Source organism: Clarias gariepinus, chromosome 4, assembly GCF_024256425.1.
Source record: "Clarias gariepinus isolate MV-2021 ecotype Netherlands chromosome 4, CGAR_prim_01v2, whole genome shotgun sequence".
In the NCBI taxonomy this organism is placed as follows: domain Eukaryota; kingdom Metazoa; phylum Chordata; class Actinopteri; order Siluriformes; family Clariidae; genus Clarias; species Clarias gariepinus.
In genome coordinates this window covers 12,381,167-12,400,709 of record NC_071103.1, presented here as the reverse complement: position 1 = coordinate 12,400,709, position 19,543 = coordinate 12,381,167, and the positions used below count along the sequence as shown (strand labels likewise).

The following is a 19,543-nucleotide window of genomic DNA, read 5'->3' as shown; positions in this document are numbered from 1 at the left end:
ATGCCCAGCGTGTGTTTGACAGTTGCACAAGTTCACTTTGCTCCAATCCTAATTTCTTCTGAGTGTCCATGAACTTATGATGGTTTACAAGAGACGCACTAAAGAATGAATGGAGACTTTCAAGCATGTTAAAGAACTCTACAGTTTCAGAAACAGCTCTGCATGTGTGACATAGGACGAGATTTAACTCATGTGCATAGCAATGAACATATATGGCCTCAGGGTGCTTCTTTTGAAAATGGGATTGCACCCCCCCAACTGTTCCGCTCATGACAGCTGCTCCATCATAGGTCTGTGCCACACATTTCAACTGCTCAATTCCCCTTTCTTGCAGCTGATTCTCAATAGCAGCATTTATTGAGGCAGCATCAAACTTTGGCATCTCTGTCAGGGCTAGGAAGCTCTCTTTAACTACACCTTCCACAGACACATACCTCACACAGAGGGCCAACTGTTGTGTCTTTCCATCTCTGGCCTCATCAGCCATAATGGCATACATCTGTGATTCCGTCATCTCATGAACAATTGCTGCAGTTACCTCTTGTGAACAACATTCAATCATCTCATTCTGACTACTACAAGAGATGTATGTTGTGTTTGATGGGGGTGTGTACCTCTGCAAGAATGGATCAAACTTTTCCAAAAGTTTTATGCACTCATGGAAATTCCCTTTATTGTCACTCTCTTCTGTTTCATCATGACCTCTAAATGATATTCCTTGCTTCCCCAAAAAGCAGGTCACTGCCACAATGCGCTCTAGGTACTCCCTTCTTTCACTTACTTCTGCGGCACTTGCTGCCTCTATCTGTTCCACAATATTGCCTTGTGACAGACTTGCTTTGTAGCTGTTCCAACAAACTACACTGTCCTTGTGTGACTGAGTGGATTCATGTTTTTAAAACTTGCTCAGTGCCTTTTGCCAATTACTGACTCCATCGTTCACTAATGTGTCATACCTAAGACTTTTGCCAAAGACTCGACAAGCGTAGCAGAAAGCAGCATTTCTTTTGGAAGAATATTCTAACCATTTAAAGACTTTGAACCAGTTTTCTTGGAAGGATCTTTTTTGTGTGCCAAACTGAGTGAGAGGGTACTGGGACAGTTTTAACTGTTTAGGACCAGTAGCTGTTTTCTGCCCTGTCTGTCTCTCCTCATTTCTTTCCCTGGTTGGTTCTTTCTGCCTCTCCTCATCTTGTTCCCTGGTCTGCTTTCTCAGAGTCTCTCCCTGCTCTTCGCCTCCTTGTGTAATGATTTTAACCAAACAGTAAATCAGTAAAAAAAATATCGATAAATAGGAAAATATAATGAAGTTGTCCTGTTTACATTTTAGAATGAAGTCTAATGATATAAGATCATGATTCTCAAACTGTGGTACCTGGTACGTCAGCTTCCCATTGTGTTATTTGGAGGAAAGTTATAAGAATTTTTTGAAAATAAAAATACTTCAAACATGTACAATTCAATCAAAAAAGTACAAAACTTTGAATAAAAATACCCAAAGTATACTAAATTCATATTTCGAATATACTAAGCATTGTCTTCCCTTTTCTTCTTGTTTCAATGCCTGCTAAATTGTCACGTTCTTAGGATGCTCATTCTGACTTAATGCACTTACTTTTTAGCATAACTTTTCATTTTAGGAGCAGATTGGAATTTTGTCTTGTAAGATTTCTGAGTTTCAGGCTTTCATAGTGGTACTTGGGAGAGCTTAACATTTTCTCAGGTGGTACACACTGTAAAAAGTTTGAGAAACACTGATAAGGCAAGTTTATGTGCTTTTGGAAAACATTTAAAGCTGTTGTACAAAATCTGTGAAATAAACTAGCTTAAAACATTCTTAGTATATATATATATAAACTGAGCACTCTGCTTCTCTTTACAACTCCTCACTCCACCAGGACCACTGCTTGGCACTTTCTGATAGTACGTAAATGTGGGGGGCAGTCATACAGACTAGACGGTCCAAAAGTTGACCTACCTACTATTGGCTGAGGTTTTGTAGATTTGTGGCTGAACCACATAAAAATATATCATTAATTTTATTCTGCCCAGTTAATGATAATAATGTTATGTTGGAATATTGTTAAAGAGGGGCAAAAACTGCTTTAACACAGTTTGTTTTGCAGATTCTGTATAGGAGCTATAATATAGAGAGAACACAACTTCCAGATTGTATGAGTAAAATTAGGATCTTTTTCTGTCAGTTTAACAGTTTCTGTTTTGCCTGTCACTGACTATTCCCTGTTTGTTTTCTTACCTGGTTCTTCCTGACTTTGTACTTTCTCCTCATGGTCTGCTCTTTCCTCTTTCCCTCTTTCAACTGACAATCATACACAAATAGATTGTATTCAATTAGATAAAGATTTACATTAATATAAAAATACTATTAACATCACTAATAAAAAACTCTTCTCTCAGTGTCCTTTCAATCAAAAGGCAAATAATCAAACCATATGTACATTTAATAAAATATATGACTATTGAAACACTGATCCAACATTATTCTTGATTGACAGATCATGATCTACTTTTACCTGAATGTCCGTCATTTTTTAGGAAAAATTTCCTTATATCCATTATGAACCTGTGCAAAATACACACACACACCAAAAGTTATAAAGTTAATAGGCATCCAAGTAGCTACCTTAGGTTTAATATTCGGAACATAAAAAAATAACCAGCTTCTTTCGTTCCACTTCAAAGTGGACTGGAAAAACGGTTGGAAATTTTTAGTTTTTAGATTGGGAGCAACAGGACGGTCAAAATGTTGCTGATTTTCCTTCAGAGTAGGGCGGATTGTAGGGTAGCAAACATCGTCAGAAAACGTGTTTTCAACACTGCAGTTTACCTGTGAGCGTGATGTTTTTCAGCTAATAAGAGACATGGTCTGACTCCTACTACCTAACTATATAAAGAAAGAGTTACTGAAGGTTAAATGCAGCTAACATGTCCTGTTTTAAGCCAAGTACTCACAACACTGCTCCGATGCGTCTCAGCCGCCTTTGCTCTGACAGGAGCGCTGGAGCCAATCAGAGTAGCGCAGAGTGAAGCTGGAACGAACCATTTTTGGGGGCTGGGGGGTGATCTATACTAGTTATTAAAATATTACATCTGAATGATTTTTAATATTTTAATAATGTCTCACATAAACAGCATGAACTGTCAAATAAGTTACAAATCTTTAGAAATCTTTGGGGGTGCTTTTATTCATTTTGGGGGTGCTGAAGCACCCCCAAAAATGGGCTAAAATCGCCCCTGACAATCTATAATAGAACATGTACCTGATAAAAGACATTTAAATGTAGTGGTCAATTTTACAACGTTCTTACAAGATGTCCTACAATGGCAGGTGCACAATGACTATTACAATATAATTCTTCAACAAAAAAGAAGAAAAACAATATATACAGTATCATCAAAATATAAAAAGAGGACAAAAAAATATTTTTTTAAAAGCACTCACCCATTACAACCACTCTCTTGCTTGGCATGAATATTTATGACCTAGGACCTTTTTCGACCCTGTTACACTCCCCCCTACTGAATTCCACTTGCTTCCACATAAAACACGAATGCCAAACTATCACTGACCACAACATACTGTAACAACATCAGGTACATAAACTATAAGAACCATTGTTAGGTTTAATTTTTGCACAAATTTGTTTGCCCGATCGACCGGGAAAGACAAACAAACACATACACGCAGCCAAGATGTCTGAAGGTCTCTGTTTATTCTCAGCAAAGAGAGCACATTTAAACGGTGCTACGTCCCGAACATCAAGAGAACCAGTCATTAACATGTCAGTCATAAAGGGACCCGGAGACAGACAGGAGAAAGGAAATACATTTACCTTCTCCTGATTAAACAAAAGGGTTCTAGCAGACAAGAGCCATTTGGATGTATATTTGTCTGGGTACAGGATATAGAATGTGTTACCACAGAAGGCATAAAAAAGCACAGTGAGGGGTCTGTTCTCAGGACACAAGAATCTACTTATTAGATTCTTACAATATTATAAAACCTTACACCGTCTCTGTGTGCATGGAGTTTGCTTGTCCTCCCCATGCTTGGTGGGTTTCCTCCAGGTACTCTTCCCACAGTCCAAAGACCTACAGGTTAGGTTAATTGGTGTTTCCAAATTTCCTGTAGTGTGTGTGTGTGTGTGCGCGCGCCCTGCGATGGAAGAGAAGGTCTTCATGAAAGCGAGTTTCGTCATGGTGCTTTATGGGTTTTGCCAATGCACTTGAGAATACTGTTCTTGCAAGAACTATTCCAGAAAGGCTGACCTCCATGTCTTAAAATAACAGCTGACTGTTGTTGTTACAGTACATAATTACCTAATTTCATATGTGTTTTTCATAGTTTTGAAATCCACAATATAGTTATAGAATAAAGAAAATAAATCACTAAACAAAAACAAAGAAATTTGCAAGTGATGCCAAAATTTTGAGCGGTAGTGTCACCTTGCACTTCCAGGTCCTGCAGGTTAAATTTCCACATCTGGTCTGTGTACATGGAGCTTGCATGTTCTCCCTGTAGTTGGTGGGTTTCCATGTTGTCTGTTTTTCTCACAAGTCCAAAGACATGCAGATTAGGCTAACTGGCATTTCCAAATTGGCAGTAGTGTGTGAATGCGCATGTGAATGTTGACCAGAGGTCCTACCACAGTTGTACAAATGGGAGTAAATACAATTGTCACTATTGGCCTCCACAGTCCCTAGTTGGACTACAGAGGTGCCTCGATGGATGGATGGATGGATGGATGTGTATATAAGCAGTTATGATATACAATACACCTTTTAATTCGTCATGTGGGCATGCTTATAATCATTAGGTGGCTCCAATGTTCTTTGGTTATGCTCTCCTGTGACATTTTTGGAGACATGCCCAATATTGCCTGCTCCCAAATTCAGAGTAATACAAGTGTATGTTCAATATCAGATGGGTCCAGCGGATCCTTGGTCCCTGAGAAATAAATCTTCCCTGTGGAAAGTTTGCATGCAATGCCTATAGCACAGTGCAGTCCATCACATCAGGTTTGCTCAATTTGCATGTCTACTTCGGGTCAGTTTGGCCCTGTCAGGCTCATAATTACATATACAACTGCAAAAGGAGGTCATGCTTATTATCAGGTGTCTGACCTTATTTGCCATTAGTCTCTAAAGATAAGGTATGTTCATCTGATTATTAAATTTATCTGATATCTTAGTTTATATTATATAAAGAGCATTCTGCCTTTTATGGGAGCAATAAGCTATTTTATATAATTTTGAGTAGGACCTAACGCATTAGAGTACTTGGATTACTTTTTTGATGTAACAAGTAATCTAATGTATTAGGTCCGCCATTTAAGTACTCAGTTATTTAGTTATTTTTTCACATGTAATTCGTTATTCAGACAATTTATGTAATCCGTGAGCCAGACAGCAGTCATTGGCAATCCGTCATTGTGTTTGTGTGAAAGTTGTCCTACAAGCCCCGCCCCTGATAACCCGCCCCCTCTCAGTTATTCCTGCTGTTATACCCCTATCTCACTTATGCGGTTTGAGTATGCGAGGACTGACGCGCGGAAAGATGAAAAAAAAAACTTACAGTAAATTATAATGAACTGTACTTACGGCCACCGCGCGAAACCGTGTAGGTGAGATAGGGGTATTAGTAGTTAACAGATTATGGGCCAAACTTCGCTAAGTGATGATGGTAGAGTAATTATAAAAGGTCTTGACTAAAAGTTCATCATCCATGAGGAATCACAAAGGAGTTTCATTTTCTGCAATTGAAAAGTACTATAACTAGTTACTTTTATCAGAAATGAAATGCTGTAATATAACTGATTATTTTTGAAGACAGTAATTTTGTAACATAATTAGTTACTTTAAAAAGTAATGACCCCCAACACTGAATATAGCACTATAGTCACTACAGTTAGAGAATCACTGATTATATATAAACAGCTATATAATTTATGTTACCAACTCACTTGGAAATTACTTAGGATAATAGCCTCGACAGCTAAGTCTAGAAGAATTTTAAAATGCTAAAATTTTAATTAAAAAGATTAGTCTAGAGACACATAACTTAGAAAGTGATTTAAAATTTTGCATAATGTAATGTCCTATTATTTTAGCCAATGTAGCTTTTTAACAAGTTTTAGCAAGACTTTGTCCTCAGACAGTCTTTTCCCATGTACTTTTGGACAAGGTTGCAGTGATAATGCAAGTCTCACTGTAAGTATGAAAAACTTCTCTAAGAGCTAATTTATTGCTGTAATGCAACATGAAGAGATGGGGATATATTGTAACAGTGGACAGAAAATGCAGACCAGAAACCTGGTTCCTAAAAGTCTTAGTTCTGTTTCATGAGTTTGTTAAATGTCTTAATTTTGAGCAGAGTAGAAGTTTCAGTGAAGCTTAAAAATATTTTCCATATACCCCCCCCCCAGCCCCCCCCATCTAGATAATTTAATTAAAAACTTTGATCATCTGAGGTGTTGCTATTATTAGCCATTTGGTCTTTGATATTTAAGAGAAAAAAGGTTTGTAATTTTTTTTGTCTGGAGTGACAATGTTTATTATATTGTTATATAATCAAAAATGCATCATTATTAATAACATAGGGCAAGGGTGGCTCAGTGGTTAAGGTTTCGGGCCACTGTTGGACCTTTGAGAAAGGTCCTTCACCCCACAAGTGCTCAGATACAATCAGGAGTTGCTGGAAACCCAATCCTGTAAATAATTCCCACAGAAATGGTGGATGTACAGGTATATATGTTGCCTGATGTGCCGGGCAGCCCGTAACTATTCATTTATAACATATGTTTGCAGTAAGAAGAAACAAACCTTTACAGCTATTACATGTGCATTTAATCAATTTTGGTCACTCCAGAATAAACTTTATAGGTAACAATTTTACAGTATTATTCATACAAGTCATAGGTAACAATGCAGGAACTAACAGGAACAAATGAACAGTTTTTCTTTAACAGATGCCACACAAGCCCTTTCGGTTCCTGTCCAATAGCTTATTAATTATTTCTGTAGAAGCTTGCAGCAAAATGTTACCAGAATGGATATTATTTAGGTTATATGCTATAATTTCACCATCCAGTTTGTTAGGAACACATGTACAGTTATCTAAATCTGAAAATATATATATATTTTTAGAAACTGCTAATTACCTGAGATATTTGCACATGGCAGTCCTTAGAGTTTACTGAATCTCATTAGACTACTGTAAATCTGGATGATTTTATGCAGAGATAAATGATGGTGCAGGTGTATAGATGTTCCTTATAAAGTGGATGTTAAGGATTTGTGCTGTATATATTTATAGAATTTTCCTTCATAATTTTTCTAATTAAATGTACAGTATATAACATTGCTTTTAAGGAAACTACATTTTAATACTTTTGCACCTACTATGAAGCAAAAACATATAGGAACTAAATTCAGACTCAACACTGAAGGTTGCATTGAAATAAGACAACAATAGATACACAATCAAGCAGAATCTGCAAATAAAAATATTTGGATAATATTAAAGATTTCAAGATTCTTTTCTTCCACTGGTTGATCAAATTCACAGTCCCCCCTTTTTTAAGCAGGGATTGGCAGACTTGGTCATTGTGGTCCACATTTTAATGCTGTAGCATCATTCTATATGTTCCTCACATCAGAATAAATGATTTGAGCTGCAGGATTAGATGTTGCTGTCTGAAAAAGATGAAGTGTCATCAGCTGCAGGTTGCAGTCCTACTAAACTTTAATAAAACTAGAAATTAGATTATAAATTAAACAACTAACAAAAAGCTGCAATCCCCAAATCTATCAAAATTAGTAGTCTGTTCTAATGACATGACAGGTACAGTAAGAACAACAAATAATGCAATTATGCATAATGAAATATTCACAGATTACACTGCAACTAGAAATGTGGCAGACTATTTTGTTCTCTCTTTATTTGTTGTCTTATTTATACTGTAGTAATGTGTAGCACTAGAAAATAAAGAAATTTATACATGAAAAGGTTACAGTTAATATTATCTGATTGCTTCAGCGCAGTTGCTAGGTAATCATAAACACACAGAAGTGTTAGAGTTTATTTAAAGAAGAGTGATTAACTCCTGCCCAGTTTGTATCTGCTAAAACATTCTTTAGCTTTTTTCCTATATAATTTAATAAAAGTGATCACTGTGTCCATAGCTACCAGAGTGTGAAATGGCTCTGCCTATGTGGTGTATGAGGTCAAAGTCCTTAGTGGCTTTCGGGAAGATATCTATCTACAGTACAGTGGAGTCTCTACAGGAAGAGCCTTTGTCATAATTTGATTTCCAAGTACTTATAAGAGTCTCATAGAAACTCTTGTCTTACAACTGCACTGCATGGTGTATGGAGCACAAGACTGGAAATTTAAGACAGTAACTTACACGCTGACGTTTCTTTGGTATTGCTGCGGGGAAAAACATCTAAAGCATTATTATCATTATACAATAGAATATTAGAATGTTTTTAGGAACCATTGGCCAATAATAATAGGAATCCTTTTTTTGTCACAATAAATATTATGTTCTCCAAAATAGGTCCATATATAAATCTCATATTACTTTACTTTGGTGATTTAATCTATATTCTATGAAATGTATTGTGTTTTGTACAAGTAAGTTTATTTACATTTACATTTACATTTACATTTAAGCATTTGGCAGACGCTCTTATCCAGAGCGACTTACAGTTTTATCTCATTACACATCTGAGCAGTTGAGGGTTAAGGGCCTTGCTCAAGGGCCCAACAGGGGCAACTTGGTGGTTGTCGGGTTTGAACCTGGGATCTTCCGAACCGTAGTCCAATGCCTTAACCACTGAGCTACCCCTTGCCTATTCACATGTATAAATGACTAAAATACTTTAAACATACCTGCATTCTTCATATTTTCTCTAGAGGTTATTTTTGGCCTGCAAGAGTATTTAAGATTATATAAATTTGTGATACAACTTTAGCAAAGTAAAAAAAATAAAAAATAAACTTTGTGTAACAAAAGTTTTACATTTTGTTTAGAAAATAATACTTTGCATTTTATTCAGCTTATTAATTATTTCTGTAGAAGCTTGCAGCAAAATGTTACCAGAATGGATATTATTTAGGTTATATGCTATAATTTCACCATCCAGTTTGTTAGGAACACATGTACAGTTATCTAAATCTGAAAATATATATTTTTTAGAAACTGCTAATCACCTGGGATATTTGCACATGGCAGTCCTTAGGGTTTACTGAATCTCATTAGACTACTGTAAATCTGGATGATTTTATGCAGAGATAAATGATGGTGCAGGTATATAGATGTTCCTTATAAAGTGGATGTTGAGGATTTGTACTGTATATATTTATGGAGTTTTCCTTCATAATTTTTATTCAGCTGTAAATTAAACTGGTAAATGCTGGAAAACAAAATACCAGAACAATAAATTTAAACTGCATCTGCTCCTGACTTACAGTAAATAGCAGAGCTGGATCAACTCATTTATACATGGCCCATCCCACAACATATGTAGATTACTAAACAATATTTCTACATCTCGCCCTAATTTGAAATGATTGTTGGCCCTTTTTTGTCTCAGGCCCACTTCAGAAATAGTGATAATGTTGTGAGAACAAAGAAAATTAGCTATTAAAGTTATGGACTAATGTACTTACATTTGTTTTTCACAAAGTAGAAAATCAAACCAGTAATACCAGCAACACCTAATAAAAGTACAATAACAATTCTAGCTATAGCTTCTCCAGAAAGAGAATCTCCACCTCCATCAGTATGCCTTCCTTTTATAAGAACACAAAGAAATCATCATATCAGAGTAAATAGTGTTCACCTATTACAGAACAAACATTTGAAGGTCTGAATTCATAATCTTTATCAGGGCCTGTTTATAAACTGTCAAATTAATAAGGTCTAATACTACTGAAGAACAGAACAAATTTAGAGAAAGTCTACATTTGTAGTCTACAAGACATGAAAGTCTACAAGACATCTTGATATAAGAGTCAAATATTAGCATTAATCGGAATCTGACATACAGAATGTCCTTATTTAACCTGACTAACAGAAGTGAGAGAACATGAGAACATTTTGCCACATTTATACAATTGAGCAGCTAAGGGTTAAGGGCATTGGCAGTATACTGGGATTTGAAAACAAAACCTTACAAATGTTTAAACATTTACAACTCATTATACTGTATTTGACTTAAAGAACCTCTATTAAGCACCATACCTCACATCAAAGAGACCTCCTGCCTATTGTTAATAAGAAATATTATTAAGTTTATGGGTAACAAATCAAAGTAATTAACAGATGTTGTGTGCATGAGTGTGCTTAATGAGATCCGTTCACTAAATGGGCAAATTTCTTTGGTGAACTGTAAACTGAATGTCATGTCATGAACATGCAAGGGTTATTTTTGTTTATTTGATTTCTAATATTGCTAATACAGACTTGCAAATTAATATCAGCTCCCCAATGCTCGCAAATCTATTTTTGAAAGATAGTGAACAAGCGAGCAAAAGAGAGAGTGAATGAAATGCTCCATCTGTCAAGATGAGTCTTGTTTACTATTAAAAAATGCACTTCACCCTAAAACACAGTAAAGTGTCCTCTTGGTTGTGATAGCAGTCAAATTAATGGCAGTTTTGTTGGCTGTATGTGTCTATTGACAATGCTGGGTTTACTATTTATGGGGGAGTTAATGCTTCAGTCCTTCATTAGCATTATGCGAAACGTATGTTTGCACAGGAAATTTTGTATATGCAAATAATATGTTCCAGCCAATCAATTTTTTTTCCAAATTTTAGCGCTATAATTCTAGTTTACATATACTGTAAAAACAATTAAAACATTTAGTAGTAAAATGATAAAGTAAAAGAATGAAGTAAAATATGAAATAAATAGACAGTAAACCTCACTTAAGCCTAATTTATGATTTCTTTTGGCACCAGCTGCTTAAAAAATGAAACTTTTTTGCAAAATGTTCTTAAGGTGAAAATTCGCAAGGCAGGGCTTTTGTATCCTGAGGTACCACTGTATTATGTTTCCTCTAAATATGTTAGTAGTCGCATGATGGTTGATGTTATCATGTGACCATCAGAAGAAAGGCATATAAAGTATATATGTGTATAAAATTTTTTGGGCCCGTATATATGACCACCCCTATATAGGCTCATCAGGTTTTTCATAGTTCTTTTCAGAAACCAAAGTCTGAAAAAGAGGAGATCACAATAGCTGAGATACATTCCTCTCTTTGTTAATTTGCCATGCAGGTATAATTGCCACTATGATTGCTCTGAATGTTGCTCAGGCTGAGCTTTTGGCCCATTTCACCAAGATGTGCTCCATTCACAGCCCACTAAAACTTAGCAGCAGGACTGGAATCAGCTGAACAGGTCAATATGAGGTTTGACCCAGAGCTGTAGGAAGGTCCCACTGGAGCTGCTACAACTGAAATTGTCAGGACCATCTGTAATGGAATAGTCCATATTTAGTCAGTTGTGGAGCCATATTGGTTTTGTGGAGACCAGTTAATATATCATGCAGATTTGTGAGGTCAATTTTATGATGGTCAACAAGTCACATGATGGTAGATAACTCACAGTAAATGGTGAGGTTCAATAAAGGACTCATTGCATTGCTAAAACTGTTGGATGCTTCACATTGGTATGGACCTGTGTCACCTCTGATCACACTGGTAATGGTCAGATTTTTGTTGCTGTTTGTTAGCTGAACTCGCTCCCCTGCTGTTACCGCAGAGCTGCGATTCCGTCAAATAAATGAAAAAGCCAGACGCAGAGCAGACAAGACTCACAGTGCTGTTTGAACTCGACCAGTTCAGTGTTACTTGGTATAATAATAACATTTAAAGCAGGAATTGAAGATTTAAAAGTAAGAAAATGGTTCAGATACAGTACACAAGACTTCAACAGTAATGACCTATAATCAAAGTAATCACTGTGCCACCAATATTAGCTCTTCATATTTTAAATAATAATCACATAAAAGCTTTAACATATGAATTATGTTAAAGAACTTTGAAGAACAACTGTACACGTATTAATCCACTGTGACTTTTGAAACAAAAAGAAATACTTGGAAAACCAGGGAATAACCAAACTGCTCTAAACACTAAAGTTTATAATTTACTATAACACCAAATCATTTAATTTTACATTCAACAATGACCAGGATACATCTGTTTTAAATATGTTCTTATAAACAGACTTTTAAACAATATTTAAATTAAGATGGTTCAAAATATCATTTCATCTATATCAGGATGGCTACAGAAACATGGGCAATTATCAAACAGTCTAAAGCCGACTCTCAAATCTCTTCATCCTCCCTATTTAACTGCACTACATTGTTTCTGGTAATAAATTGTTTTACTATCCATGTCAATTCAACATGCAGCTACACAGGTAGCTATGGTTGCATTATTAGAGAAGTCATAAAGCAATCACTTCTACTGTACAGTAAAGGTTTTTCTTGTATTCACAAAATAAGGAAAACATTCTTCCCACAGTGGTTAAAATTAAATGTTTTGTTTACTCACCAAACACCTGCAGCGAGGTCACATTTGTGAAAATGTTTGTAGCAGTATCTACAGTTAGAGTATATGGTCCAGTATCACTTTCAGTCAGCATCCTGAGCTCCAGAGCTAAAGTGCTAGTGTCCAGATGAACTCTGTCAGTGTATGGTGGCTGTATAGTAATTCCACCAGGAGGTCCAACAAGAATGGTGCTGGTATTAAACTTCCATCTGATATACTGAAGTGTGGTATTAGGAATATAGATTGGGGTAATCACCACATTCTCCCCAACTGTTTTACTTATTCTCTTAGGTAATAACAGCTCTTGGCCAAAACATACTCCTGTGTAAAGAAATAAATATGCAAAGCACAAAAACAAAACAACATTTCTGTAACCACATGCACACATATATAATGCAACAACAACAATATAGTTGCAAGCAACAATGAGCGGGCCCAAGCACCCTGCGCCATCGCCACCCGGGTTCACCGCACAACCTCTATTTTGTTTGAGCGTGTTAAGACCTACAAAAAAAACATTGCTGCCTGGGTGCACCGCACAACTTGCACATGTCACACACTATATAGGGCTGATGTCAGCTTGGGCCCTAAATATTTGTCATGTCAAGTGTGTGTGTATGTGTGTTTGTGTGTGAGAGAGAGAGAGAGATGTGTGTGTGTGTGTGTGTGTGTGTGTGTGTGTGTGTGTGAGTGTGAGAGAGAGAGAGAGAGAGAGAGAGAGATACACATAAAGTTATTAATCACTTTTTAGCATAGGTTTAAGGCATCGTCATGGCTGACCTATTTGAGATATCAAAAATTCCTCTGCAATTTTACATCCTCAATGTCTTTAAATCACATCTGCCCAGTTTGGTTGCGATCATATAAATTCTCTTTGACGAGTATATCAAAATCCATCGGGTGCGTTTTTGCGAACGGCCCAAAATAACCGGCCTCCTGGTAAGTTTAGCCCAGGACATGCAGCGTGAATGAGCTCTAAATATGTTTTATGTGCCTATGTGAAAGTGTGTATGAGCTATGCAGCAAAATCTCTTGTGAGGGCCCCTGAAGGCCACGAGCATACCCCCAGGCATCCTAATGGCAGCAGATTCCAACCTGTTTGCCAATTTTCATGATTTTTTTAGCATGTTAAGCCCCCCAAAAAGCCCGAAAGTATGGAAAAAATATGTATATAATAATAATCCCCAGGAAAACAAGAGGGTCCTGCGCACCCTATAGTGCTCAGGCTCTAATAATACAGAAAAAGAGAGAGTAAAGAAACAAAACTAAATTAAAGTTTCCAAAAAAACGTAAGTTTCAGATTAAGACCCTCTAAGGCTGCAGGTAGAGAGACTTTGTGCGCTGTACTGCATTTGCTGTTTAATTTTTCTTTCATGCTGAAGAGAGGTTAGCTAAAGTTACTCACTATATTATTTTTCATACAGTATAAGAGCAGACATCACAAAATATATATATTTTTTACATCAACAAATGTTAACAATAATAAAGGGCAAGTAATTAATTATTTAAACTATTCAGAAATTACTATTCTGACAAAACTATTAAACTGATTAATAATTACAATAATTAACAATCATTACCATCATAATCATAGCACTTTTCACCTTAAATCCAAAATTATATATAAAGTCATGTTCAAATGTTTGTGCTCCCTCTTTAATTATGTGTTGTTTTTGTGTAAAAACATAATAAGAATCATCTGATTTATAACTTTTTTACTGTGCCGTTATTATTAAAATAGAGCCAAAAAGAAAATAAAAAAAAAAACAGCATGTAGGCAACACTAAATACCCTCTCCTTACTTCCACAGGATTTAGGAGGGTAAGTTAAAGCCAGATGCTGCTATCATTAGCCCTTTATTAACTGATTATCTGCAGGTGTGCAGATCTCTATAAAAGCAGAAATTTCGGCAGTTTCTGGTCTGGGGCAAGTGTGCATTAAAATAACAAGGATAATCCCTGGATGGTGCCTTGCTACCATAGATTATTTCTTGGGGTCTCTGTTAGCCCTGTTAAAGGCCCTGTTTGCTCTAAATGCGATTATGACCCTGAATATCCTCGTAGCTTGGAGAGCAGTGTGGTTCCTGACAGGTGGGGAAAACCGCAAGGTACTTTCCTAAAGCCCTGTCCCACCTGTGCCACGCCCTTCGTCATGCCTGGCCCTCACAGCAAAATACTGCACCCTCGCTGCAAGGCTTTGCAGTGTTCTACAGTATGCCACTGGGGATATGCTGTTGTTTCTGCTGGAAGGGTTGAAGAGCAATGCACTGTGTCCAATGCCTGGTTGTGGAAACATGCTTCCTCCGCCTCCCGGGTTTAAGGACGCTGTTCTCACTCTGCTGCCCAGGTTCAAGTACTTCATATTTGCTTCATCGCCCAGGTTCGAGGACATTTTATTTGCTTTACCGTTCTAGTTTAAGGTCTGTTTTTGCTTTGCAGTTCAAATACAAGGACATTGTGTTTGTTCTGCCGTTTAGACTTGATGATTTTGTTTGCACTGCTGTATGAGTTAAAGGAAGATGTCCAAGTTCACAGTTCTGTCTCCATGCCAAGCCCCCACTCAGTCCAAATGACACGCACCATAGCCTCTGTGTCAGAAGGCCAGAAAAAAGCAGGGTTGTCCTAGACCAGTGGTTCTCAAACATTTTCTGTTGTTCCCCACTTAAGGAGGTGGGCGAATTTTCAAGCCCCAACAAAATGATATTGAAATCGGCCAAGTTTACTATTTATCGAACTACCAATTTCTAAACCAATAAGATCAAATAACACCAACAGATAAAATGCACATGCAATTGTTATAACAGGCTTACATCGTCACTTATCTAGAGCTTTATTTCAAAGAAGTCGAACACGCTTATTAACTTGACTGGGGTGTGTTGTCTCTAAGTGTTTCCTAATTTGTTGGGTCTCATGCTGTCTGCTGCCAGCGGTTTAAGACACAAAACACACAAAGGTTGCTTTTTTGTGGTCCATGTAACAAATGTATCCATTGACATTATTATGCTCACTACATACAGTACACTACTGACCCGGTTTGTGTCCGCGGTACAGTTAGTTTGATATTCGCATCTTTGAATTCAATAGCTGTGTAAATAAACCCGCACATAAGATACCCACATATATTTCCTCTCTACATTGTCTTTAAGCTACATCCGCTTTAAATTATACATGTTTAAAAGCATAAACACCATTATTCTCTACGGGGCAACAAATGATTTAGGGATCATCGCAAAATGCCGCACACCAACAAAAAGCATAGAAAGATATTGATTTTCCCTTCTGTTCAGCGCCTGAAGGATCAGAAACTTTGTCAACTTTGTTGCCACACTGGAAACTAGAAATGCCAGACTAGTACTGCCTGATAAAATATTAATTTTTAACATAAATACAGAAACATCAGCATACACATTGGAATAAATGAAATTACATATATAATACCAAATGTTTCCTTATATATTGGTTCTCTGCAATTAACATGCCAACGTTAAACCGTTATTGTTGCACTATGGTTCCACTTTTTCTCTGATGTTATTATAATTTACTTGTATTAATGATCCATTTCTTTGCGTGTGATTGTTTAGTTTCGAGTGTCCGATCTTTATTGTCAATAAAGAAAAGCAAGAATTAGAATAGGTACTTTCCTATTATTTTCCACTAATTCCCTCCTGTTCATTGCGCCCCACCTGTCATGTCTGTATTCCCCACTAGTGGGTCGCGCCCCACACTTTGAGAACCACGGTCCTAGACCAACAATGATCCTCGGGAGTAGTGATTTCATGCGGTTACATCAGGGATTTCACGCATGGACACTTTTTGTTTAGTGTGAATTGGGGACTCTTCTGGGTTCTTGCTTCACTGTCTAGTCTAGTGTTGTGATGGGAAGTGTGAATAATTTTAGTGACTTGTTTTTTTTATCTTATTTATTAAAATAAATTTCATTTCATTTTTTTATTTCATTTTTTTGATCAAAAATAAAATTTTATGTTAAATTTTCAATAAACAGGACCCCAACACATCTACATACACACATTTTGAGTCTAGTTCCAGTAATGAAAAATTACAATGCAGCTAAGAACATATGATAAACAGAATGAGCAGCTCACCTTTCATATCTTCTAGTCCGAATCATTCGTCATTTTGTCACGTGACTCCCTATCCAGTGCATTACACAAGAAACAGAATTCTTCTCAAGCAGTTCTTCTCATGTGTCTTCGAATCTGAGTCGTAACTACTAGTTTGAGTAACTAGTTACTAGTAACTACTCATTTCTGTTTCCTGTACATAACCTACAGAGTTTTTGCGATGCTTTGCGCATGTGTTCCTAATTGAAAATTTATGAATTACTCTGAGACTACTCATTCTTCTGAGCCACGTTAATGACACGTTCAAAAATAAATAGGGGTTTCTAACTTGTAAAAATTACTGTATGAACTTAGTATGTCTAGAAGCACTTATGTTTAATCTTTCATGAAATGACAAGCAACGGCCACCTGCAGAAATTCTCTGATGACTCTATTGGTGGGATGTATCAGGGATGGACAAGAGTTGAAGTATAAAGGACTTCTAGACAGCTTTGTGAAGTGGTGCACCGGAAACCATCTGCTCCTAAACATTATAAAAACCAAGGAAATGGTAGTGGACTTTCGGAAGTGTAATTAGAAACTGTAATTAAACCTGTTACTATCATGGGTGAGGAGGTTGGGGTTGTGCACAACTACAAGTACTTGGGTGTTCACTTGAACAGCAGATTGGACTGGAGGACCAACACTGACGCTGTGTATAAGAAGGGGTTGAGCAGACTTTATTTCCTGAGGAAACTCAGATCCTTTAATGTATGCAGCAGGATGCTGGAAATGTTTTATTGGTCTGTTGAGGCTAGTGCCTGTTATAGTGCTGTGGTCTGCTGGGGGAGCAGCATCAGTGCCATGGATGCAGGCAAGATAAATAAAATCATCCGCAAGGCTGAACACAGTGCAAGTCCAGTTTGAGCCAGTGTTTACTTTATGACATGGTGCTGCATGGTGCTGTAAATAGTGATTAGAAGATATGTGACCATAAAGGAATGCACATGGCCAGCAACAATATCTACTTTGGCTGTGACATTTAGTCAGTGATTGACTAGTATTTTTCAAAGCCCAGTGATAAAAACCTTCCCCCAACCTATTATACCACCTTCACAAAACACCTGAGAGGGTACATTAGTTTTCCCTTTTTGATAAAAAGAGGGAAAAAGCACATCTCACCTAAGTAATTATTCCACCAATGCTGAAGTAACTAAAAGCATAATTTAAGTGGGTATTTGGCAAAAGTCAATGATTTAATTGTCTTAATTATTTTGAACAGCAAACCACTGGCTGAATTTCTTTAATGTAGATTATTTTTAAAAATACATAACAAATTTCGGATGTTACTGCCTTCTCGTATAATGCTAGAACTTAAAAGTATAAATGGTTGTAAATGTTTTTTTGCTTGTAACCAAGTGCTTTAAGGTTCTGCTTTAGAACCTTATAAAGAGAGAGAGATTTACCTGTCATTAAAAACAGAGTGCAGCATACACTGTGTAAATCCATCAGGAGAGATCCAGGACTCCACCACTGCTTCTTAGTAAGAGTGTCTACAGAGAGATCTGTGCTGATTAATTACCTGATGGGACCAGAATAGTGTTTGTTAATTATAACGCAAATGGCTGGAGAAGTTGACAAAAACAGCCTTCAGGGAGGGAAAAAAACGTGTCACATTTAGGTTCTGCTTTTGTTGTTGTTGTTGTTGTTGTTGTTGACTTTACAGTCATGTGACGAGTAATTATGTAAAATGCTTAATTATCTTTATAGAGATTATACAATGTCTACCAGAACGGATCAGGTGGCTCACATTTGGTTCTTGTAATTGTGTTTTTTTATTTTATTTATTTTATTTTATTGTGCTTTCTGTTGTTGTTCTTGTTGTCATAAAAACAAAGTAAATTTCTTTTTCACCCTTCTTCAATACTTCTGCACTAAATTGCACTACAGTCACTGATCAGACATGTATTACATATGGGATCAACATAATTTTATTAGTCAATTAATGTAAAGAGAAGATGCAATGTCAGCAAAGAGTAAAAAGCAATGAAGAACAATGTTCCACACTGAAAAAATAAAACCTTTACCAAAGTCCTCTTTCATCATTTGATCTCTAATGAAATCATAAGTTTTTTTTTGTTTTGACCAATAAGGAAAGTATTTCAACTGGGGTACTTTTTTTCATCATGTACTATCCCCAGTAGAGTTCAGTCTTTCCCTGTACACTCCTTTAAACCTTTTTCGCCTCTGCAAACTCTTCACTTGCCCGAGCTGTTTCGTGTGCAATTACATTGTCTGCTGTACATCTGACTCACCTCTTCCTTACAGCTGAATCCGAACAAACCTCTGTGGGCATTACTCAGAAGATCAACTTCTTAAAAGCCACCAGTGTTGTCAAAAAGTGACCCAAAGTTATAGCCATCACAGGCAGAAAACACTTTCCAGATAAAACTCACTGCAGCTGTGTCTATTGTAGCGTTTTTACGCCGGAAAGTATGGTGGAGAGGCGAGTGAGCTTTCTTTGCTGCCCAATGCAAATGGCTGGGATTATTTTTATTTACTACACACCGGTGAACCAGCAGCATACAACAACAACACACATATCACACATACCCTGGCTGAAGCCACTAAACCGAACACCTTCTCCCAACAGGGTGAACACATAACAGCCCCATCCCGCAAAGCATGATGGTTCCCAAGCGAAACCCCGCCCCCGCCACACTATGATTGTAACATTTTACATTCAGACATAATGTTCCTAAACCTCACTCATCACACATATCCAGTCTCTCATTAAACATTTCACCAGACATTCCCAAACAAACCAAAAGCCTCTCCAGGGTTAACACCACCAACAAGTAGTGATTAGTTGCGAATCAATTGAAA

The 19,543-nt window shown here is 36.8% G+C and overlaps 1 protein-coding gene across 1 annotated transcript in view; it reads right to left on the bottom strand.

The window, feature by feature from the left end:
* The window catches only part of LOC128520035 (carcinoembryonic antigen-related cell adhesion molecule 5-like), a 33,360-nt gene extending 15,194 nt beyond the window's left edge, over positions 1-18,166 (bottom strand). The window contains exons 1-2 of the mRNA XM_053494042.1: positions 18,124-18,166; positions 12,601-12,918 (exon numbers count right to left, since the gene is read on the bottom strand). Coding sequence (XP_053350017.1) covers positions 12,601-12,918; positions 18,124-18,166 — 361 coding nt within the window. The remainder of the gene's footprint in view (positions 1-12,600; positions 12,919-18,123) is intronic.
* Positions 18,167-19,543: the final 1,377 nt, after the last annotated feature.